This window comes from Budorcas taxicolor, chromosome 11, assembly GCF_023091745.1.
Source record: "Budorcas taxicolor isolate Tak-1 chromosome 11, Takin1.1, whole genome shotgun sequence".
Classification (NCBI taxonomy): domain Eukaryota; kingdom Metazoa; phylum Chordata; class Mammalia; order Artiodactyla; family Bovidae; genus Budorcas; species Budorcas taxicolor.
The window spans coordinates 29,315,853-29,340,469 of NC_068920.1; the positions used below are offsets into that span (position 1 = coordinate 29,315,853).

General features: G+C 41.2%; 1 protein-coding gene and 1 non-coding gene across 3 annotated transcripts; one reads left to right on the forward strand and one right to left on the reverse strand.

Annotated features, from left to right (window-relative positions):
• Positions 1 to 1,481: 1,481 nt before the first annotated feature.
• On the reverse strand, positions 1,482 to 15,843 carry ZNF322 (zinc finger protein 322). Of its 2 annotated transcripts, none has more exons than XM_052647582.1 (3): positions 15,736 to 15,843; positions 14,725 to 14,813; positions 1,482 to 3,941 (listed from the first exon to the last, which is right to left on the reverse strand). In XM_052647582.1, exon 3 carries the CDS (start codon positions 3,757 to 3,759, stop codon positions 2,551 to 2,553), a length of 1,209 nt encoding a protein of 402 aa, XP_052503542.1. In that variant the 5' UTR covers positions 3,760 to 3,941; positions 14,725 to 14,813; positions 15,736 to 15,843; the 3' UTR covers positions 1,482 to 2,550. The 2 variants fall into 2 exon arrangements, with proteins under 2 accessions (XP_052503542.1, XP_052503541.1); XM_052647581.1 differs by lacking the exon at positions 15,736 to 15,843 and adding an exon at positions 15,592 to 15,698.
• A 6,720-nt stretch (positions 15,844 to 22,563) lies between these two features.
• Positions 22,564 to 22,636, forward strand: TRNAA-AGC (transfer RNA alanine (anticodon AGC)). The gene has a single exon. It is a non-coding gene; the product is annotated as a tRNA-Ala (tRNA).
• Positions 22,637 to 24,617: the final 1,981 nt, after the last annotated feature.

The window sequence follows — 24,617 nt, forward strand, 5'->3', positions numbered from 1 at the left end:
GGTCAGTGCCCCACCAAAGTTACAACGGTGTCCTTCTCCAAGTTCTAGTGACCAACAAGCAGCCATAAGGACTAATTTTCATCACCACCAAGCCATACATCCAATACTATTTTAAGAATTACAACTGTCAAACATGTACTAGTGACAGGCATGATTTTCATCAAAAAGAAACAAATACATCTTGTGTGTTTTATCACACTGAGCAAGTCTTCATGGTGTAAGAGCTAATGAAAATTACTAAAACACATCAGATCAAATAAACTTCCAGGATCTGTTTTCTCAAAGAAAGAAAAAACAGCCTAGAATCAAATTCCTTATCACTATGAGTTATATCCTCTGACCCTAAGATTATCAAGGTCATCAACCTGTCATTAGGATCAAAGCTTGGAGCCATACACAAGGTGGCAGTGTAGCAGCTGGCCACCCCCATGAGTCCAAACACCAATGCTGCCTAGAGTTCAGGATCTGCTAAGATAAATCAGAGGACTGCAAATATTTATTCACCAGTCTACAGTCCCAAATACTGTAGGACTCTGAAGTATTTCTATTAAAGGTCTTTTAATCTGAGGGAAGGGGGAAAAAACCTCACAAGCATGCATTTATAGATCCCTGGATTAGTGTTTCTGGAGAATGTTAAAGGTAATCATAATTCTACTAAATTGGAGATAAGTGCTTATCCTGAAACCTCTGATGAATGCCAACTTCTTTTCCCTTCTAGCATTTAGAATCCTACTTTACAAGCCAAATGTACACCTTATATTGTGGTGACTTTTCCCCAGAAATAAAAGAGTATTCTCTTTCTTTGGCAGACCAAAATAAATGAAAGGTATATCATCATGAGGCTTGGATTTGCTATAAACAGGATGATGGAGTGGGGGAAAAAAAAACACTACCAGCTTTTCAGTCAGGATTCTTAAAAATCAGTCATTTCTCCATTAATAACGTATCAGTATGCGTTTTACTCTGTGCTGACTCTGACTTGAGTCTTTATGTCAGCCTTCCCTTAAACACTTTGCAGGGAGTTGACTGAGTATATCTTACCATTGAAAGAAACATGATAAATGAAGTTACAAAAATATGGCAACTAGCAAAATCATAATGATCATCCTGGAATTTGCACTTCTGGGTTGGTAACAAACAAATCTCTAAAGCTGAAATTGGGAATACCAGTAATAATCCAAAAGACATTTTAGGGCGAGGACTGAAGGTATGCCGCAATTCACATCAAGTAAAATGCTGAGCATTCTGCCTTCTTAGGAGGCTGGTCCTCCAAAGGGGAAATTCTGGGGAGTGTTTTGATCTAGGATAACTATTCCCTAGTCGTTTAGTTCTTTTCACAACCAGCAGAAGGTTCCCATGCTGGTATCAACACACTAGTCCCCATTCTACCCGAGAATTAGAAAATCAACAGAGGCAAAGTCAATGTACTTCTTTCCCCAACAGTAACACATGCCACACTTTCTATCTCAATTACAGTCCTTTCTTTTATTAGAGTTCCAAATTTTAAAAACTGAAAGTAAAGCAATCATTCAGTGGTTCAGATAAAAGAAAAGCATCTTTACCTGAGTTACCCATCAGGCCTACTCTGACCTGCCCTAGCTCTTCCCAGAACAAGTTTCTGGGTATCTAAACAAAATGGTTTGCATGTCGACTCCATTAAAATTCACCTCTACTACAGGGGTCAACTAACTATGAGAACAGTTCTCATACCTATTAAATGTACACAGTCCACAGTGAGACCTCTATAGAGGTCTACAAAATGCTCTCCAGAGTAGTTTCTTTGGGGCCCAATAAGGTAGAGATTTCCTGCAAGGATTTTTTTCCCCCAGACTTACGGTTATTTATAGGGTCTTTCACTTATACAAGTTCCCTGGTGTACAAGAACTGATCATTGACAGAAGTTTTTCTCATTCAGAGAATTCATAAGGTCCTTCATCAGATTTTTTTTGGGGGGGAGGGGTTTGCAAACCCAAGAAGGCTCTCCACTTAACGCTTTTGCCACATTCAAGGCAAATACACAAATTTTCACCTGTATGGCTTCTCTTATGATAGGTAATAGTCACAGTTACGTTAAGAGGCTTTTTTCACTACTGTTGGGGTCTTTCCAATGGGGCTTTCTGACATCCAATGAGGCGTGCATACTGTCTGAAGCACTGTTTCACAGGGCATTAAAAAAATATCATCCTCTGATCTGAATTATCTTGGAATGAGGAGAGGTGAGCACTGCTAGAGAGCTTTCTCACATTCACCGGACTTATAAGTTTCCCACCTATATAAATCCTCTTGTGGATGATCAGACATGAGCTTGGACTGAGGTTTTCCAAAAACTCAGGGCATCTGTAAGGTTTCTCACTGGAGTGATTGATACGGTTCTGTAAAGACAGCCCTCTGGTCAAACCAATTCTCAAGTTCCTACAACTACAGATTTTCTGGTCCCCAATAAAGTCTGAGCTCTGAGGAAAGTCTGAGATTTGCTTTGAGTTCTCCATCTTAAGTGAGTTCTCTTACATTGTAAATACACCCTTTTTAATGGAATAACTTCTTGTCTGGTCAAGACATCTGTGAGGCTTCTGATACATGGGGAGGGCTGAGCTCAAGACCTTTCTCAGCCACATTACAGATATATGGTTTTTCACCGATGTGGATTGTCTGATGTTGAAGAAGGGCTGAGCTCTGATGAAAGCTTTTATCACAGACACTGTATTTATAATGCAGCTCCTCTGTCTGAGTTCTCATTTTCTGTTGGGCAACGAAGTCCATGCCTAAGAGGAAGCCACTCTCACATGCAGACCACTGATGTGGTTTCTCTTCCATGTGAATTCTTTGATGCACAATAAGGTCTGAACTACAGCTGAAGCTCTTCTCATATTCAAGGCATTTAAAAGTGTGAGTGTGAGTTGCCTGGTGCCTGATGAGGTTGGCACTCCGGGTAAAACTTCTCATACATTCCAAGCATTTATACGGCTTCTCACCTGTGTGGACTCTCTGGTGTACGATAAGGTCGGATTTCTGGCCAAAGCATTTCTCACAGGCACCACACTTATAGGGCTTCTCCCCAGTATGTACTCTTTTATGAACAATGAAGGCTGATCGGTGTCGGTAACTTTTCTCACACTTATTACATTTGTAGGGTCTTTCACCAGTGTGAGTTCTCTGGTGGCTAATAAGATCAGATTTCCCACTAAAAGCTTTTTCACACTCCAGACACTTAAACGGTTTCTCACCTGTGTGAGTTCTTCGGTGCCTTATGAGGTTTGTACTTCGGCTGAAGCACTTATCACACTCACTACACAGATACGGTTTCTCGCCTGTATGGCTTCGCTGGTGGACAAGCAGATCAGAGCTCTGACCAAAATTCTTGCCACAGATATCACATGTATAGAATTTTTTACCTGCATGCGTTCTCTGGTGTCCTGAAAGGGCTAAGTGGTGCCAAAAGCTCTTCTCACATTTGCTACATTTATAAGGTTTCTCATAACTGTGGATCCTCTGATGTGAAATAAGATCTGAGCTTTGGATGAAGGTTTTCTCACACATATCACATCTATAAGGTTTCTCCCCAGTATGGGTTCTCTCACACATAATAAGAGCTAAGTTTTCACAAAAGGTTTGTTCACATTCAAGGCACTGGTATATCTGATCATCTATTTGAGTAATCTCATGCACATGAATAAAAATCTTTTTACCCTTCTGAGGGCATACATGATATATTTTCCTTTTTTGAGTTCTCTGATTATATCTCTCTTCTGAAGTGTACATTTTCTATGGCTCTCTCCTAGGGAGTTTTCCACTGGTCTTCCTGACCCATCATTTTCTTCATAGTCATTTTCTCGATAAGAACTTGAAAGATACATCTGTCTTAGGCCTTTCAGTCATGAGCAGTTTCTCTTTACAAGTTTCCAGCATCACATGCACTCGTTCTTTATGTGGTATTTACAACCCTGTGAGACAAAGAAGAAATATTATTTATATTTCCGTAACTAAAATGCTCAAAATTAAAATTGCTGTAGAAAAGACAGAATTTCTGCATCAAATTCCACAAGTGCGCTACGTTTTACAGGGGTTGACAGCAGCAGCAGTAAGGTTTTCTCTAACTAAAATAAATCAGCAACACATATATGGAAAGTACCAGGAAGAACTGTTTCTTTAATCAACTCAAGTGATCTCAAAACCAGGATTCCGCCTCTCCCCTTGGTTCATCTAAGTAATCAAGACACCTAATAATTAATATGCCTGCTCTTGAGGAAAACAACCCAAAAGGGACTATGACTACCTGTGCAGTCCTTTCTGTAGAACGTTTGGAAGAAAATGGTTAATGATTATTAGAATTCTCAGTGTAAAGAGAGAGAAAAGTTTTTCTTACTATCATCCTAGCTATGTGATGTTTGGCAAGTTTCTTAATCACTCTGTAGCTAGTTTTTTCATTTATAAAATGGATGAATGATGGGAGTTACCTCACATCATTGAGTTGAATAATAAGTTAATCAGTATTTCATGGTAAGCATTCTGTGTTAGCTCTTATAATAACTATTATGATAAAGAGATCTAAGATTCTGCTTTGATACGATCATAAGAGCACAAACCTTGCTCAAAAATAAAAATGACTGTAGCTAAAGGCCTGGGCTTCAAACCTGTCTTTAATGCCAGGCTTTTCTTTGTACAGTGAAGGGATATGGAACAGGTTTTCTTGTTTTTAGAGGGATGCACATGTATTGAAATACCCAAAGATTGAGCATCTTAAAGAAGTCCTTATACACAGAAAGATCACAATTATATAATTCTCCTTTATAACATTATTGAAAAGGGCCCTGTGCTCAGAGTCTAACCACTCTGCTCTTCCTCCCCAGTAAGACAGACAACACATCTTCAAATGACTGGGAGATTAAAAAGGAGAGACAGACACAAGAGAGACATTGAGGTCTTTCTGTTGTTGTCGTTTAGTCGCTAAGTTGTGTCCAACTCTATTGCAACCCCATGGACTGTAGCCTACCAGGCTCCTCTGTCCATGCAATTTCTCAGGCAAGAATACTGGAGTGGGTTGCTAATTACTTCTCCAGGGGATCTTCCTGACCCAGGGACTGAACCCTTGTTTCCTGCATTGGCAGGCGGATTCTTTATCACTGAGCTGCCTGAGGTCTTTCTACTCAGGCCCTATCTTCTGTAGCGCTACACCACTAGATAAGTTAAAGATTCAAGCCCAATAGGAAATACAGGAATACAGAGTAACAATAAGGAAAACAATGGGCTGATTCAAGGGAGAAAAAGATAAATGTAATAAGCTATTGTATTTATCAACTACCAATGATATACTAAAGAAGAAACAAGAGAAACAGAGGGGGAAGAAACACCATTTTCCATATCCTTCACACTTACTCTTTTCAATGATCATTTCATGTTTGACCTCATATATTCAAACCCCCTCCTCTGTCACCTAAGGAATAAAAACTGATGAGTGTGCTTTCTATTTTACTGAGAATATCTAAGGATGGTAAAAAACAAAAACATAAAAAATACTTGCACATGCTCCCACCACAACAACCAACCTCTTGCAAGTGTGGTCATGCACTCCATCTTTCCTTGTTACCATGGATGACAAACTGCCCCTGCTCAACCTAAGGACAATCTGTCGGTCGGGGTACTGGATTCCACCCCCTTTTCACCACAAGGACATCACTCCTGCAATTCTATCCTCTCTCTTCTGCAATACCAATTTGTTCTTTTCTATTAAATCATACTAATCAGCAAACTAGCTGTTACCTCTCCTAAAACAAAAGCACCAACAGGAAACTTCTCTCAACCACTTCATCCTTGAGCTACTTTCACTTCTTTGTTTCTCTTTACAGCAAAACTCCTCAAAAGAAATCAATCTGTTCATTGTCTTTAATTCTTATCTTAAATCTTATCAAGGTTTCTGGAACATACTGCAAATACTCGCTTTCAGTGCTCCAACAAAACTGCTCCTATTAGAACCTACAAGCTCTTAAGAAATATGACTCCCAGCTACCCCTGACACACTTCCCTGCACTTCTCATTTGTATTGCATGCCAGTCATCCTGCTCTTGCTTTTGTTCAAACAATCCAAGTTCACTTCCATTTCAAGGTCTTTATGCTTATAAGTCTCTCCCTGCTAAAGTGCTCATCCTCAAGATCTTCAAGGCTTCCTTTCTCATCTCACTCTAATCTTTGATAAATTGTCATATTCTCAATAAGGCCATAACTGACCATCCTATTTTAAATTATCACACATCTCCATCCCAGATGACGCACACATGCAACACCCCTCCTCTCGTTTCATGTCTTATTTTTCTCCATAGAACATAAGCCCCCTAAAAGACAAGGATTTTAGTTCATTTCATTTGTTGCTGTTTCTCTAGCACCTGTGACACTGTCTGGCACAGAGCAAGTATGTTCACATATAATGAGGTACTCTGTAGCTGTGAAACAGGATGAAGGTAACTTTTCTGAACTGATGTGGAGCAGTTTTCAAGATAAATTGTAAATTTTAGAAAGCCCTGGTGTAAAAAAGTATGCTATATTTTCTGTAAGAATGAAGTAGAGCTTAAAATAACTACACATGGATCTATTCATTTGGTCAAAAAGAAATTCAGAAAAGATAGAACTAGTAAGTTTGGTTATTACAAGGCAGATGGAAATGGGATCAAAAGGACAGGAAAGTGAAACTGGTACCAAACGGTGAAGGAAAGAGAGTCATACGCTTCTTTAGTATATATTTTTGTAAAAACACACATTTTAACTTTTTTAACTGTTATATTTCACACATTCAATAAATGAACAGAAAAGCTAGGGGAGAAAATAATTAAAATAGAATTCAAATAAAAACAAAGAAGTCTGTATTTCAAATTAATAGTAAAATCACCCAGGAGGAAAATAACTCAAAAAATTCTGTAATAGAGTATTAGAATTAGATAAACTCAAACTAAAGATAAAAAGAACTATAAACAATTACTGAACTGTAATTAGCAGGAGTTTTCCCCCATGTTGGTAAAGGTTCACTACTTAATGCACAGACTAGGAATGACAAAATAAGTAAATATAAAGGCAACCAGATGTCTCACTGTCAGATAAGGGAGTCAGAAACATAGAAAAGAGAAAGGCTAGAATGAACTCTGTATCTACAGTGTTTAACTGGAATTAGAAGTATCAGTAGGAAGTCAAGGTTTGAAGTATACACAGAAAAAATAGAAATGTTATTATTTTTTTTAAGACTCCTAATGTCTGCTGAGAGATCACAGAAACAATGAAATCCCAGTAGTAATGAGCATACCAAGCACTCAGATTTTGGTTTCTAAACACCATTTCCCACGGAAAGGAACCAGGGCTCACTGGAGAAATGGCTAATTTCAGGGTTTAGAAAGTACACAATCAACCCGAAACATCTTGTTGTTCCAGAAAACAAGGAAGTGCTCAAAAAGTGGTGATAATATGCTAAGAGGACCAGAAGCCTCACTGAAGGGGCTGCCACTACACAAATCTGGAACAAACAACATCAAAATAAATACAGACAGTAATAAATTAGTAATACAGTAAGAATCGATGAATCCATATTCATTTAAAAAGTGAATAAATAGTAAAGGAGAAAGGAAAGTTTTCTCCTTTATTAAAAAAGAAGCCAACAATTAAATGTAGATGAAATGATGGAATTAAAAACATCACGTCTCATCAAAAGAAGAGCAATAATTGTTTCAGGCAAAAATACAGTGGATGAAAAGTTTTATGAGAATCAGGATATTTACACAATCAGAATATATCTCCCCACTGCTGCTGCTGCGAAGTTGCTTTAGTCATGTCCGACTCTGTGCGACCCCATAGACGGCAGACCACCAGGCTCTGCTGTCCCTGGGATTCTCCAGGCAAGAATACTGGAGTGGGTTGCCATTTCCTTCTCCAATGCATGAAAGTGAAAAGTGAAAGAGAAGTCGCTCAGTCATGTCTGACTAGACATTTAATAATTACAAAGACAAAAAAAAGTAATTTCACAGAAACCTGGAAGATGCTATCTTAACTAATGATCAATTAACATCATCAATAACAAGATATAAAATTGTCTCCTAATATGACACAAAGAGAGGAACAGAACATTAAACATTGTAACCTGAATCTCATCAGGAGGAAACTCTAGACAAAGCCAAATTGAAGGAAATTCTGCCAAAGAAATGGCTTAAACTTTAAAAAAAAAAAAGTCAAAGTTATGGAAGGCAAAATCTGAGGATATGTTCCACAATAAAGACATGACAAATGAAATGGGTGATGGTGGATTAGATCTTGGACAACAAAAATAACTTGTTTTTCTTTTCCTAAAATGACATTAGTGGAACAACTGGCTAAACTCTAATAAGGTTTCAAGATCAGATAATAGTATTATATGAAAGTTAATTTCCTTACTTTGATAACTGTAATGATAATAAAAGAGAATAGACTTGTTTTTAGGAAATAAAAAATTAAGTATTTAGGACAGGCTTTTTCAACTAGCATTCTGGGAAAGAATGAAGACCTATGGAAAATGATTTGAGTAACTACTTTTTTAAATTCTCCCAAAGATGCATATAGCTAGTAGCACTACATGGGAGAGAAGTTAATTCATTAAATACCTATGACTTTAGGACTTAATTCTCTCATCATTTGAGATGAGGCATTATGTCTGTAACTTACTCTCAAAATGTTCAGGAAAAAAAAGGTACACAAAGGTACATGTACGTACAGAGAAGTAAGTAGACAGACTCATAAAACAAATACAGTAAATGTTAATATTTAGGGACTATGGGTGAAGGGTGTATGAGCATTCTTATATTATTTTACAACTTTTTGTAAATATGAAATTATTTCGAAATTTAAATGTATCTTATCTTGTGTTTTAAAAACATGGGAGCTGAGAGTTGGTATACTACGCCAGCTGAATTTGAATGTTCAAACCCTGGAATCAGATTTTGGTTCGAATTCCCACTATGTTCTTTTGTAGCTATGAGAACTTGGGTAAGTTACTTCCTTTACCTTTTATTTCCCTTTTGATAAAATGAGGAGGATACTATTACATGTCTTAAGGAGTTGCCATGAGAACTAGGATACTGTCAATAAAGGACCTGGCTCAGGATCTGGGTACTCAATTAACAGATGCTCAGTAAATGGCAGGTTCTATTATTTTCTTAATTCCATCTTCAGGGTCACAAAAACCCTAACATTTCTTGAGGTCATCCCCTGCGCCTGTCTCTTATGCACAGTCTTGTTTAAAATGCATTAAGATAATTAACTAAATAATAAAAAATGAAATAATCTGCTGCTGCTGCTGCTGCTAAGTCGCTTCAGTCGTGTCCGACTCTGTGCGACCCCACAGACAGCAGCCCACCAGGCTCTGCCGTCCCTGGGATTCTCCAGGCAAGAACACTGGAGTGGGCTGCCATTTTCTTCTCCACGCATGAAAGTGAAAAGTGAAAGTGAAGTCACTGAGTCGTATCCAACTCTCAGCGACCCCATGGACTACAGCACACCAGGCTCCTCCGTCCATGGGATTTTCCAGGCAAGAGTACTGGAGTGGGGTGCCATTGCCTTCTCCTATAACTCAACCAGTTAATGATTAATGTGAGGATTATGCAAAAACTAGAAAAAAAATGTTTACGGAGAAATGTTAGAAGGAAAAGGAAGACTTCAGAATCACAGCTAAGTAAAACTCTGGAGTCATACAAACAGCTACTATAAGACACTGGTTTTCCAGGAGTTTTCCAAAATGTGTACTACTGTTAAGGTCAATAGGAGAGTTAAAAAGCATAAACATACAATTCTGAGCATGGTCACAGCCTGGTAAATGAATTATAATATTTCCTAATTTTATTAGTTCAGGGTGTCATATTTGCCCTAAATAGCCAATAATTTGTAGGGCACTAAGGAAAAAAATTAAAAATAAGGAAACCATTTTCTTATTCATATTTGAGTCTTTCAGATGGATGTCAGCATCTAGAAAATAATATACAGTCTGGCTGTCAAAATTTAAAGTAAATCATGATACTTCCCTAGTGAAAAATACTGTTTCTACCACAGTAACAATAAAACCTAAGGTTCTCACCGCACCACCTAATGTAGTTTTTCTGCCTCCCATAACACCTTAGAATCTTTACACTTGCTCCATCTACCTAGAATGCTTTTCACCCAAGGAGTTTGCTCCTTTAGTTGACTCAAGTCTCTGACTGAAAATCATTTCCTCAAAGAGAGGCACATCTTGGCAACTTTAACTAAAACAGCTATGTCCCCTTAGCATGTATTATTTCTCTCCATAGCACTTATCATCCAACTTTGTGGTATTTTATATCTGTTCATTTATTTCTCTCTCCTATTAGAATATAACTTTCATTATGGTTAGGACTTAAGTCTTTTGTTTACTGCAATATTCCTAGTGTCTAGAATATGTCTGTTGAATGAATGAAAAATATGAATGAATATCAGAACCAAAAGAGTCATCATCCTCCTCTAAGCCTCAGCAGCAATCTAGGCTAGGCTAACAGCCCTACCCATCTCAAATGGCAAACCAGAATATATCCTTCAAGTCTCAGCTTCAGAGTACGCTATGCTAAGAGGTTTTTCTTATCTCATCCTAGGAAAAGACTGGTTCTCACTTCATGGTTATGGCTAGGATTGGAGTACACAGAACAGCCAGGCTGGCAATAAAAGTCCAAGCAGAAAGGCTGAGTGTAGAAGACCAAGGCCATCCTTACAGTTAAAGGATGTATGCAACAAGCAGATTAAAGTCAATAAAGCACTAACTGTCCAAGGCCAGGGGTGGCGGCCAAGAGGAACTACCCTGCGTCCCAGGTTAGAGGTGGCCAGAAGGAGCCACCCCACACCCGAGGCCAGGGGTAGTGGCCGGGAGGAGCAACCCCACGTCCAAGGAGCGGAGCTATCCCACGTTGAAGGTCAGGAAGGGCGGCGGTGAGGAGATACCCCTCATCCAAGGTAAGGAGCAGTGGCTGCACTTTGCTGGAGCAGTTGTAAAGAGATACCCCATGCCCAAGGTAAGAGAAACCCAAGTAAGATGGTAGGTGTTGCAAGAGGGCATCAGAGGGCAGACACACTGAAACCACACTCACAGAAAACTAGTCAATCTAATCACACTAGGACCACAGCCTTGTCTGACTCAATGAAACTAAGCCATGCCCGTGGGGTTACCCAAGATGGGCGGGTCATGGTGGAGAGGTCTGACAGAATGTGGTCCACTGGAGAAGGAAATGGCAAACCACTTCAGTATTCTTGCCTTGAGAACCCTATGAACAGTATGAAAAGGCAAAATGATAAGAGTAACTCCCCAGGTCATTAGGTGCCCAATATGCTACTGGAGATCAGTGGAGAAATAACTCCAGAAAGAATGAAGGGATGGAGCCAAAGCAAAAACAATACCCAGCTGTGGATGTGACTGGTGATAGAAACAAGGTCCGATGCTGTAAAGAGCAATATTGCATAGGAACCTGGAATGTCAGGTCCATGAATCAAGGCAAATTGGAAGTGGTCAAACAAGAGATGGCAAGAGTGAACGTCGACATTCTAGGAATCAGCAAACTAAAATGGACTGGAATGGGTGAACTTAACTCAGATGACCATTATATCTACTACTGCGGGCAGGAATCCCTCAGAAGAAATGGAGTAGCCATCATGGTCAACAAAAGAGTCCGATTTGCAGTACTTGGATGCAATCTCAAAAACGACAGAATGATCTCTGTTCGTTTCCAAGGCAAACCATTCAATATCGCAGTAATCCAAGTCTATGCCCCAACCAGTAACGCTGAAGAAGCTGAAGTTGAACAGTTCTATGAAGACCTACAAGACCTTTTAGAACTAACACCCAAAAAAGATGTCCTTTTCATTATAGGGGACTGGAATGCAAAAGTAGGAAGTCGAGAAACACCTGGAGTAACAGGCAAAATTGGCCTTGGAATGCGGAATGAAGCAGGGCAAAGACTAAGAGTTTTGCCAGGAAAATGCACTGGTCATAGCAAACACCCTCTTCCAACACAATAGAAGACTCTACACATGGACATCACCAGATGGTCAACACCGAAATCAGATTGATTATATTCTTTGCAGCCAAAGATGGAGAGGTCTATACAGTCAACAGATCAGATGACTGCGGCTCAGATCATAAACTGCTTATTACCAAATTCAGACTTAAATTGAAGAAAGTAGAGAAAACTGCTAGACCATTCAGGTATGACCTAAATCAAATCCCTTATGATTATACAGTAGAAGTGAAAATAGATTTAAGGGCCTAGATCTGATAGAGTGCCTGATGAACCATGGAATGAGGTTCATGACATTGTACAGGAGACAGGGATCAAGACCATCCCCATGGAAAAGAAATGCAAAAAAGCAAAATGGCTGTCTGGGGAGGCCTTACAAATAGCTGTGAAAAGAAGCGAAGCGAAAAGCAAAGGAGAAAAGGAAAGATATAAGCATCTGAATGCAGAGTTCCAAAGAACAGCAAGAAGAGATAAGAAAGCCTTCTTCAGCGATCAATGCAAAGAAATAGAGGAAAACAACAGAATGGGAAAGACTAGAGATCTCTTCAAGAAAATTAGAGATATCAAGGGAACATTTCATGCAAAGATGGGCTCAATAAAGGACAGAAATGCTATGGACCTAACAGAAGCAGAAGATATTAAGAAGAGATGGCAAGAATACACAGAAGAACTGTACAAAAAAGACCTTCACAACCCTGATAATCACGATGGTGTGATCCCTCATCTAGAGCCAGACATCTTGGAATGTGAAGTCAAGTGGGCCTTAGGAAGCATTACTACGAACAAAGCTAGTAGAGGTGATAGAATTCCAGTTGAGCTATTTCAAATGCTGAAAGATGATGTGAAAGTGCTGCACTCAATATGCCAGCAAATTTGGAAAACTCAGCAGTGGCCACAGGACTGGAAAAGGTCCGTTTTCATTGCAATCCCAAAGAAAGGCAATGCCAAAGAATGCTCAAACTACCGCACAATTGCACTCATCTCACATGCTAGTAAAGTAATGCTCAAAATTCTCCAAGCCAGGCTTCAGCAATACGTGAACTGTGAACTTCCTGATGTTCAAGCTGGTTTTAGAAAAGGCAGAGGAACCAGAGATCAAATTGCCAACATCTGCTGGATCATGGAAAAAGCAAGAGAGTTCCAGAAAAACAACTATTTCTGCTTTATTGACTATGCCAAAGCCTTTGACTGTGTGGATCACAATAAACTGTGGAAAATTCTGAAAGAGATGGGAAGACCAGATCACCGGACCTGCCTCTTGAGAAATCTGTATGCAGGTCAGGAAGCAACAGTTAAAACTGGACATGGAACAACAGACTGGTTCCAAATAGGAAAAGGAGTACGTCAAGGCTGTATATTGTCACCCTGCTTATTTAACTTCTATGCAGAGTACATCATGAGAAACGCTGGACTGGAAGAAACTCAAGCTAGAATCAAGATTGCTGGGAGAAATATCAATAACCTCAGATATGCAGATGACACCACCCTTATGGCAGAAAGTGAAGAGGAACTAAAAAGCCTCTTGATGAAAGTGAAAGAGGAGAGTGAAAAAGTTGGCTTAAAGCTCAACATTCAGAAAACGAAGATCATGGCATCCAGTCCCATCACTTCATGGGCAATAGATGGGGAAACAGTGGAAACAGTGTCAGACTTTATTTTTGGGGGCTCCAAAATCACTGCAGATGGTGACTGCAGCCATGAAATTAAAAGACACTTACTCCTTGGAAGAAAAGTTATGACCAACCTAGATAGCATATTCAAAAGCAGAGACAGTACTTTGCTGACTAAGGTCCATCTAGTCAAAGCTATGGTTTTTCCTGTGGTCATGTATGGATGTGAGAGTTGAACTATGAGGAAGGCTGAGCGCTGAAGAATTGATGCTTTTGAACTGTGGTATTGGAGAAGACTCTTGAGAGTCCCTTGGACTGCAGAGATCCAAGGAGATTAGCCCTGGGATTTCTTTGGAAGGAATGATGCTAAAGCTGAAACTCCAGTACTTTGGCCACCTCATGCGAAGAGTTCACTCATTGGAAAAGACTGATGCTGGGAGGGATTGCAGGCAGGAGGAGAAGGGGACGACAGAGGATGAGATGGCTGGATGGACGTGAGTCTGAGTGAACTCCAGGAGTTGGTGATGGACAGGGAAGCCTGGCGTGCTGCGATTCATGGGGTCGCAAAGAGTTGGACACGACTGAGCGACTGAACTAAAGCACTATCTATTAATGCTTACTCTATCAGGTCCCAGGCTAGGGATTATCTCATTTATTTGTCAATGATTACATGGATTATCTCATTTCATCTTTCCAAGATTGTAAAATAGGTATTATGAGCAATGTTTGTACCTTACAGATAGAAAAATGATGCTCAGGGCAGTTAAATAACTGAAAACTCACAGCTAGTAAATAGCAGAGCCAGGATGTAAATATCTATTTTCTGACTCCAGGGCTTGCATTGAGTATACTGTCTTTTGTGGGCTGCAAATCAATCATGAAAGAATAATTAGAAGCCTATGGTGAATAAGCATCTTGGAAAGAAGTAGAAAATACACTCACATTGGTAGGCAGGGTTACCTCAGGAGTTAAGAAAGGGTCATGTATCTTCTTTCCAAGTGTCTTCTCCCATTCCTTCTTGTTCTCCTCCAGTTCCCCTCACATGTCCCCTAAAACTCCACCATGTATATAGAAACACAGTTTGCTACGCTACTTACCATAACAAGAAAGACTCAAGACTGTCTTCCTTTTGGCTCCAAAAGGTCTCCAGTCCATAGTTACTAACGATACTCAATTCTTCCCTCTCCTGGAGGAAAAGTCAAAAATGTAGAAATTTAAAATTTTTGTGAAATTTAAAATTTTTCTGGCGCTGGACATCTAAAAATTGGTTCCCTTTACTTCCCAGTCTGGTCAATATCTTTCAATCATAACTTACCTCTTCCCACCTCTCCTCACATTGTTTTCTCCCAGAGAGCTCTAGACAAAATATTGAGAGTCCTGGGTAATGACTAACTTCATAATAAAGCCCTGAATCCTGTTCTACTTGTTTCAATTTTTCACCTCTGCTAAGTGTATTATCTCAAATTCTGAGGTCAATGACCCATTCTTCTACCACTATAAACCTCCAGATACAGTTGATAAGTGCAAATGACAAACTTGTATATAATGCCGGTTTCCAATAATAACTATGGGATGATTAAACCAGATTCCTCTGCATACAGACTGGATGAAACATGACCGATCTCTGCCTTAAAGATGGGGATGGGCGGTGGGTGGAAAACTCCATTCAACGTCCTTGTTTTTTTCCCCCAGAGTGAAAGATACAGATCGCTTAGAAAAGTGCCCAGCAGTGTTTACTATTATTATCTCCAGGAACCATAGTACTATGCTTATCATCTTTCAACTTCTCATTGACTGCCTTTCAGTCTGCCCTCAGGGGGGTTTCCAGACCCTGCACCGTCACGAGGAACAGAGGCCGCTCCTATCAGGCAGAGGCCGAGGGGTCTCCAGTCCCGCCGAACCCCTCCACACATCCTTGGGCCTCGCAGGCCATGCCCCTCCCAAGCCCCGCGGCCCGCGCTTACCCCGGCTGCAGCCGGCGCCGCCCCTCTGCCTGGGAGGGCACTTCCGGTTACTCTCCGGACACTCGGGGTTCGGCTTTCCCTGCGGCCGCAGGCTTCGGACGGTGAACCTAAGGGCCCACCTTCGGGAAAAGAAGGAAAGCAAACCTGGGAGGCCGACGAGAGCCAGGAGCATCCTTCTTTGCGCGGCTGGGCGAGGGTAGCTGGGGCCAGGGCATCCAGTGTGCGATTTAAGGGCCAACAAGGCCAGCTAGCTTCCCGAGCCCTTTCAGCCTGGCTGGGAAGCGGCCGGCGCAGCCCCGCCCCCGAGAATCACATGATCTCCCTGGTTCCGAGACCAGGGCGCTCCCTCCCCGGCCTCTGGGCCAATAGGGACCGAGCCTTTGAAATGGGGGGCGGGGCCGTGGGGCGCCTGCGCTCCAGGGACTGTGGTGTTTGGGGCGGAGCTGAAGAGGACTCTGCTTAAGGGTCTGACTCTTTGGAGGTATGCGGGGTGACTAGAGGAGCCCACTGCCAGCTTGTCTAAGAAGAAGCAACCCTGTTTATATTACAGTTTCCGACTTCTGTTCTCTTTCTTCAAGGCTGTTGAAAGAGAACTGTAGGCCAGAGTAGCGTCACAAGAGATGGATGCCTGCGACCCTGGGGAAAACACCCGGGAAGGATCTGAAAGAAATTGAGGCTCCCAAAGCACAGTGGAAGCGTACGTCATCTAAGATGTGGCCAGAGAGATGGATGAAATGCTTTACAGAGCGGGTAGTGTTGGCTTTGTGTGGGTACAGGAAACTGCAGAGGAGGATAGAACTGCTGTGATTGTAGGAGGTTTCCCAGTCCTTTATGATTGTGCTCCAGGACTGGAATCAACTTCAGTAATCACATGTTTGGGTTGGAGCAGAAATGAGTTTTCTTTCAGATTGAAGTAAATGTATCTATATCTACATCTCCCCCTGCTCAGTTGTTCAATGAAAAAAAGTTTCCTGAAAGCCCTCAGACATCAAAGGGGAAGGATGAGTACTGGGAATATAGAGAACAAAAGCCTGGATAATGTGACCAAAGACTTGAATTAGGAGCACAATACTGAGATTAGGGAGTGGTGAGAGCATCATCAGGGTCTTAACACTCTTCAGTTCAGTTCAGTCGCTCAGTTGTGTCCCACTCTTTGCAACCCCATGGACTGCAGCACGCCAGGCTTCTCTGTCCAGCACCAACTCCCGGAGTTTACTCAAACTCATATCCACTGAGTCGGTGATGCCATCCAACCATCTCATCCTCTGTCGTCCCCTTCTCCTCCCGTCTTCAATCTTTCCCAGCATCAGGGTCTTTTCCAATGAGTCAGTTCTTCACATCAAGTGGCCAAAGTATGGAGCTTCAGCTTCACCATCAGTTCTTCCAAGGAATATTCAGGACTGATTTCCTTTAGGATGGACTGGTTGGACCTCCTTGCAGTCCAAGGGACGCTCAAGAGTCTTATCCAACACCACAGTTCAAAAGCATCAATTCTTTGGTGCTCAGCTTTCTTGATAGTCCAGCTTTCATGGCCATATATGACTACTGGAAAAACCATAGTTTTGACTAGACCGACCTTTGTCAGCAAAGTAATGTCTCTGCTTTTTAATATGCTGTCTCGGTCTAAGAAGCAAGCATCTTTTAATTTCATGGCTGCAGTCACCATCTGCAGTGCTTTTGGAGCCCCCCAAAGTAAAGCCCCCCCCCACATGAACACTGTTTTCACTGATTTCCCATCTATTTACCATGAAATGATGGGACCAGATGGCATGATCTTAGTTTTCTGAATGTTGACTTTTAAGCCAACTTTTTCACTCTCCTCTCTCACTTTCATCAAGAGGCTTTTTAGTTCTTCACTTTCTGCCATAAGGGTGGTGTTATCTGCATATCTGAGGTTATTGATATTTCTCCTGGCAATCTTGATTCCAGCTTGTGCTTCATTCAGTCCAGCATTTCTCAGGATGTACTCTGCATATAAGTTAAATAGGCAGGGTGACAATATACAGCCTTGAGGTATTCCTTTTCTTATTTGGAACCAGTCCGTTGTTCCATGTCCAGTTCTCACTGTTGCTTCCTGACCTGCATACAGATTTCTCCGGAGGCGGGTCAGGTGGTCTGGCATTTCCATCTCTTTAAGGATTTTCCACAGGTTGTTGTGATCCACACAGTCAAAGGCTTTGGCATAGTCAATAAAGCAGAAGTAGATGTTTTTCTGGAACTCGCTTTTTCGATGATCCAATGGATGTTGGCCATTTGTTGCTAGAGCGACTTTGAGGAGGCCAAGGGCAAATGAGAAGCCACAGCAAGACACTAGGAGGGGCGAAATCGTCTTTAGAATCAAACCCCGTACCCTCCAGAGACACTGAAAGGGCTCAAACATACCTTAACACTCTTACATTTAAGATAAACTAATTATGTTCCTAATTCTGGAATTCTGCCCCAGAGGAGCTGCAGCTTAGTTTTATGTTTGTTTTTAATGAAAATTTCTAAGTAAGGCCCAAATATTCTATATAGAGCCTTTTTAATAGTTGAAATCACTTTTAATAACTTCAGAGTATGTGATATATTCCAGACGTTGTTCTCATTTTACAGGTATTATCTCATTATTGTGTTGAGTCACTAAATCACATCTAACTCTTTTGCTATCCGCATGGACTTTAGCCTGCCAGGCTCCTCTGTCCATGGAATTCCCCAGGCAAGAATAGTGGAGTGGGTTGCCATTTACTTCTCCAGGGGATCTTGCTGCACCCAGGGATGGAACCCATGTTTCTTGCATTGTAGGCAGATTCTTTACCACTGAGCCACCGGTACCTCCTATTATCTCTTTAACTTGTAACACAAATTCTATAAGATGTTTGTTATTATTTTTATCTTAGGAGGAAACTGGTGCAGGAAGAGATTGAGTAACTTGTCCAGGATTACACACTTAGTAACTAGTGAAGCTGAAATATGAATAGCCATGCCAGAGCCTGTGCTTGCCAGGATTGTATTATATGGCTACATCAATAGTAGTGATTGTGTTGTAGTAAAATATTGAATTCTGATCTCTGCATTGTGTATGGGAAGGTCTCAGTAAGTGTTTAATTGAACCCTGTAGCTTTTTCTTTAAAGATACATTGACCCAAGCAAAGTGCTCATTTTATTCATTGTTTCATTTACTCAACGGATGCTGATTGAACACTTCCAATTCACCAGACAGCAGGCTGAAGGTTAGGAATTTTAAGGTAGGAAAGACTCAGTTCCATTTCTCTGAGGCTTCACAGCACCAGGTGTCACGTGGTGTGATAAAGGTAGAAGTTACATAAAGTAGTCTGGGGACAGGGAGAAGGTGCACTTATTTGAGAAAGGGCCAGGAATGACTCTGTGCAACGTGGGACTTGAGGTGAAGCTTGAAGATTAGAAGGAAGGAGTTGAAGATGGGGCTGGAATGGAGGATGGGAAATAGGTTAGAGATTTTCTAATGTGATTTCAATTCATGAATTTTATCTTGTAGGAAATGGGAACCCATTCATAGAATAGTTCAGTTATCCCCAAACTTAAAAATTTTTAAAGTATGATTATGTTTTAGTTTTAAATACAGAGAGTGGCAAAACAGGAAGCCTGGAAACCAAGATAAAGAATAAGAAGGAGCAGGCAGCAAACTGAACAAAAATAGGTCATGACAATCAAGGGAGAATTTCAATTAAAAGTTTGTTGAGAACAATGTCAAATATTCTGAAAGATCCTGGATAACACCAAAGATTATTGGATAAGGTTTACATGATAATTACTATCTTCTAGGTGCTGTTTTAAGCACTTTTATAGTATTAGCTCACTTAATCATCCAACAACCCTATGTGTTTTAGTCCTTACAATAAGCCCCTGTTATAAACGAGGGAGATGAGGTACAAAACTTGGGCAAAATCATGCAGTTGATAAGAAGCAGAATGGGGATTTAAATTCTGAGGGATCTGGCTTCTAAGTCTGTGCTTGTTACCACTACTCTATTCTGTCCCTCTAAAGCGGCTCTGTGGAGTTTAGGAAAAAAGGTTTTCGTCTTTAGTAAGGGCAGCTTCTGTGGAGTGTGGTGGAAAGGGAAATAGAGAATACAAGCAGTATCATCATATTCTGAAACATCTTTTAGAAGCTTCGTTATGAAGATGAACAAAGACCATCTCTAGCATAGAATACAGGACTTAAATATTGGGCAGGGCCTGAGGCTTCAGGGTGCAGGAGATTTTAATATGTTGTTAAAGGAAAACAGTCAGTAGAGAGGTTGAGGATTCAGGAAAATGGTATTTGATGTAGAGAGGCCACGTACGAGACAGGAAAGGCTGGCGACTGCAGTACAAAGAGGAATTAGCCTTGAACAGAAGGTATCAGAGATCAAAGCAGAGAAATGTATCTGTATTGCTTTGGTCTTGTTCAGAAATGATTAAATCCACATTAAAAACCAGTAACCTGACCTGCCTCATAAGAAATCTGTATGCACGTCAAGAAGCAACAGTGAGAACTGGACATGGAACAACGGACTGGTTCCAAATAAGAAAAGGAATACCTCAAGGCTGTATATTGTCACCCTGCTTATTTAACTTATATGCAGAGTACATCATGAGAAATGCTGGACAGAATGAAGCACAAACTGGAATCAAGATTGCCAGGAGAAATATCAATAACCTCAGATATGCAGATGACACCACCCTTATGGCAGAAAGTGAAGAGGAACTAAAAAGCCTCTTGATGAAAGTGAGAGAGGAGAGTGAAAAAGTTGGCTTAAAGCTCAACATTCAGAAAACGAAGATCATGGCATCTGGTCCCATCACTTCATGGGAAATAGATGGGGAAACAGTGGAAATAGTGACAGACTTTATTTTTGGGGCTCCAAAAATCACTGCAGATGGTGACTGCAGCCATGAAATTAAAAGATGCTTGCTCCCTGGAAGAAAAGTTATGACAAACCTAGACAGCATATTAAAAAGCAGAGACATTACTTTGCCAACAAAGGTCTGTCTAGTGAAAAATATTGTTTTTCCAGTAGTCATGTATGGATGTGAGAGTTGGACTATAAAGAAAGCTGAGTGCTGAAGAATTGATGCTTTTGTACTGTGGTGTTGGAGAAGACTCTTGAGAGTCCCATGGACAGCAAGGAGGTCCAACCCACCCATCCTAAAGGAAATCAGTCCTGAATATTCCTTGGAAAGACTGATGCTGAAGCTGAAGCTCCATACTTTGACTACCTGATGTGAAGAACTGACTCATTGGAAAAGACCCTGATTCTGGGAAAGAATGAAGGCGGGAGGAGAAGGGGACAACAAAGGATGAGATGGTTGGATGGCATCACTGTGATGCACATGAGTCTGAGCAAGCTCCAGGAGTTGGTGATGGACAGGGAAGCCCGATGTGCTGCAGTCCATGGGGTCGCAAAGAGCTGGACACGACCGAGCAACTGCACTGACTGACTGACTGAACTAATGTATTTTTAGAAAATAAATCACCATGTTTATGCTTCAACAATGTCAATAGGATAGCATTGCTGTTTTTCACCTCCTTATTTCCTAGGGTATCTCAGATTTTTCCACTGAAGTAAAACCAGACAAGAGGAGAATGAACAAATGCCTCAAAATGGCTTCTCACAGTTGTAAAATTCATTTGGGTGTCTCATTTATCATTAAAATTTATGCAGTTTGCAGCCTACCCTACGATCTATATGGGCACTGGAAATAGGAAATTTAAAAAAAATTGGTTCCTATCATTAATAAATCATAGTTGAAAATGAAATAGATATTTGCTTAGTTCATGAAAAATCTGTGAGACAAATTACTAATTTCCTCCCCCACATTCATGGTACTAACACCAATCAGTGGTGACTTTTCTTTTCCACTTTACAAAACTTAAGGTCAGGTATCTTATAATACCCGCTGTCTGTCAGTCAATCAAGATGGATTTTGCTTTGCTGTCCCTGTGCATGAGACAGTCAGTTCAGTCACTCAGTCATGTCTGACTCTTTGCAACCTAATGGACTGCAGCACACCAGGCTTCTCTATCCATTACCAATTCCTGGAGCTTGCTCAAACTCATGTCCATTGAGTCAGTGATGCCATCCAACCATCTCAGCCTCTGTCATCCCCTTCTCCTCCCACCTTCAATCTTTCCCAGAATCAGGGTCTTTTCCAACGAGTCAGTTCCTCACATTAGGTGGCCAAAAAAGTATTGGAGTTTCAGCTTCACCATCAGTCCTTCCAGTGAATATTCAGGACTGATTTCCTTTAGGACTGACTGGTTTGGTCTCTTTAAGGATCTTGAAATTTTCTGAAGTTCAGGCTGCTCAGAAGAGTAAATAAAGTGGGGATGGTACTCTGAAAAGCTAGAGGAAAAAACACAAGGATGAAGGTGGGGAATTAGCTCAAGTGGTAGAGCGCTCGCTTAGCATGTGAGAGGTAGTGGGATCGACGCCCACATTCTCCAGTTTTGGCTCCTTCAACTAAGGAGCTCCAGCTGATGACCGCAAATCTTGCAACCTATACAAAGAAATTAGAAAAGTAGACACACACTGTACTCTCCTCGGGGCAAGGATAAGACTGGTGCAGTCAGCCAGTTGTGTCCAACTCTTTGTTACCCCATAGAATGCAGCACACCAGGCTTCCCCGTCCATCACCAACTCCCGGAGCTTGCTCAAACTCATGTCCATTGAGTCAGTGATGCCATCCAACCATCTCGGCCTCTGTCATCCCCTTCTCCTCCCACCTTCAATCTTTCCCAGAATCAGGGTCTTTTCCAACGAGTCAGTTCCTCACATTAGGTGGCCAAAGTATTGGAGTTTCAACTTCACCATCAGTCCTTCCAGTGAATATTCAGGACTGATTTCCTTTAGGACTGACTGGTTTGGTCTCTTTAAGGATCTTGAAATTTTCTGAAGTTCAGGCTGCTCAGAAGAGTAAATAAAGTGGGGATGGTACTCTGAAAAGCTAGAGGAAAAAACACAAGGATGAAGGTGGGGAATTAGCTCAAGTGGTAGAGCGCTCGCTTAGCATGTGAGAGGTAGTGGGATCGATGCCCACATTCTCCAGTTTTGGCTCCTTCAACTAAGGAGCTCCAGCTGACAACCACAAATCTTGCAACCTATACAAAGAAATGAGAAAAGCAGACACACACTGCACTCTCCTCTGGGCAAGGACAAGACTGGTTCTACTGCCCCTTTGGTATGTGTATCTACTCAATTTAGTTGCTTAGTTGTGTCTGACTCTTTGTGATCCCGTGGACTGCAGCACGTCAGGCTTCCCTGTCCATCCCCAACTCCTGGAGCTTGCTCAAACTCATGTCCATTGAGTCGGTGATGCTGTCCAACCTACTCATCCTCTGTCATCCCCTTCTCCTGCCTTCAATCTTTCCCAGCATCAGGGTCTTTTCTAATGCATCAGCTCTCCGCATCAGATGTCCAAAGTATTGGAGCTTCAGCTTCACCATCAGTCCTTCCAATGAATATTCAGGACTGATTTCCTTTCGGACTGATGACAAATTTAACTCAATAGGATATGAACTAGAAAAAATATCTGTACAAAGTTCCATAAGAATGTTGAAGGAAGTGGGTTATTCTGTCTAAAGGGATCAGAAGAGACTTAACAAAAAGAGATAGCAGTCTATGGCTGTTAGGATCGCTTTGTTCCACAAAATATTCAGAAAGCCAAGTTTCTTCCAGTTCACTGTCCACTATTCTTTCTGCAGGCTGAGGAATAACATCTTTAGGTTGATAAAAAGCTTTTGTGCTCTTGTTGATGTTTGTTGATGTGTTTGAGACAAGAGAAGCCTTCAAAATAAATATAGAAGAAACTTTGGAAGTGGGGATAAGAGAAAAAAAAAGAAAAATCAAGTAAAACATAGTCCAGAAGTATTAATAACTTGTGGCTCAATAGAGTGTTTTGTAAATTAATACATCACTCTTCTTTTGGAGGACAATTACATATTAGTTCAACATTAGCCTACTCAATAATCTAGGTACACAAATGAGATACAGTCTCAATTTACTCATTCAGTTAGTCATAAATATGAGCGTACATGTGGGCTAAGTCACTTCAGTTGTGTTTAACTCTTTGCGACGCTATGGACTGTGTCCCGCCAGGCTCCTCTCTCCATGGGATTCTCCAGGCAAGAATATTGGCATGGGTAATCATTCCCTTCTCCAGGGAATCTTCCACACCCAGGGATCAAAGCCACGTCTCCTGCATTGGTAGGTGGATTATTTACCATGGAGCCACCTGGGAAGCCCCTCAGTTAATATATATCAGACACTAACTGAGAGGCTATATGTGTAAGGGACATCATACCCCGAAGTTGCTTTGAATGAAAGAAATGGCACTTCTCAAGACAGATATGACTGCAGACTCCTTTGTATTCCCTGAAAGAGGTGTGAATCAGCTTTTTATGGTCGCTGTAACAAAGCCACTGGGCTTCTCTGGTGGCTCAGTGGTGAATTCACCTGCCAATGCAGGAGACAGGGGTTTGATCCCTGGGTGTGGAAGATCCCCTGGAGAAGGAAATGGCAACCCACTCCAGTATTCTTGCCTGGAAAATCTCATAGACAGAGGAGCCTGGTGGGCTACAGTCCACGGGGTCACAAAAGAACTAGACATGACTTAGTGTCTAAATGACAACAATAAACAAATTACCACATACTTTGCCAACAAAGGTCCATCTAGTCAAGGCTATGGTTTTTCCAGTGGTCATGTATGGATGTGAGAGTTGGACTATAAAGAAAGCCAAGGGCCGGCCGAAGAATTGATGCTTTTGAACTGTGGTGTTGGAGAAGACTCTTGAGAGTCCCTTGGAGTGCAAGGAGGTCCAGTCCATCCTAAAGGAAATCAGTCTTGAATATTCATTGGAAGGACTGATGCTGAAGTTGAAACTTCAATACTTTGGCCACCTAATTGTGGAACTGACTCATTGGAAAAGACCCCGATTCTGGGAAAGATTGAAGGCAAGAGGAGAAGGGGATGACTGAAGATGAGATGGTTGGATGGCATTACTGACGCAATGGACATGAGTTTGAGTAA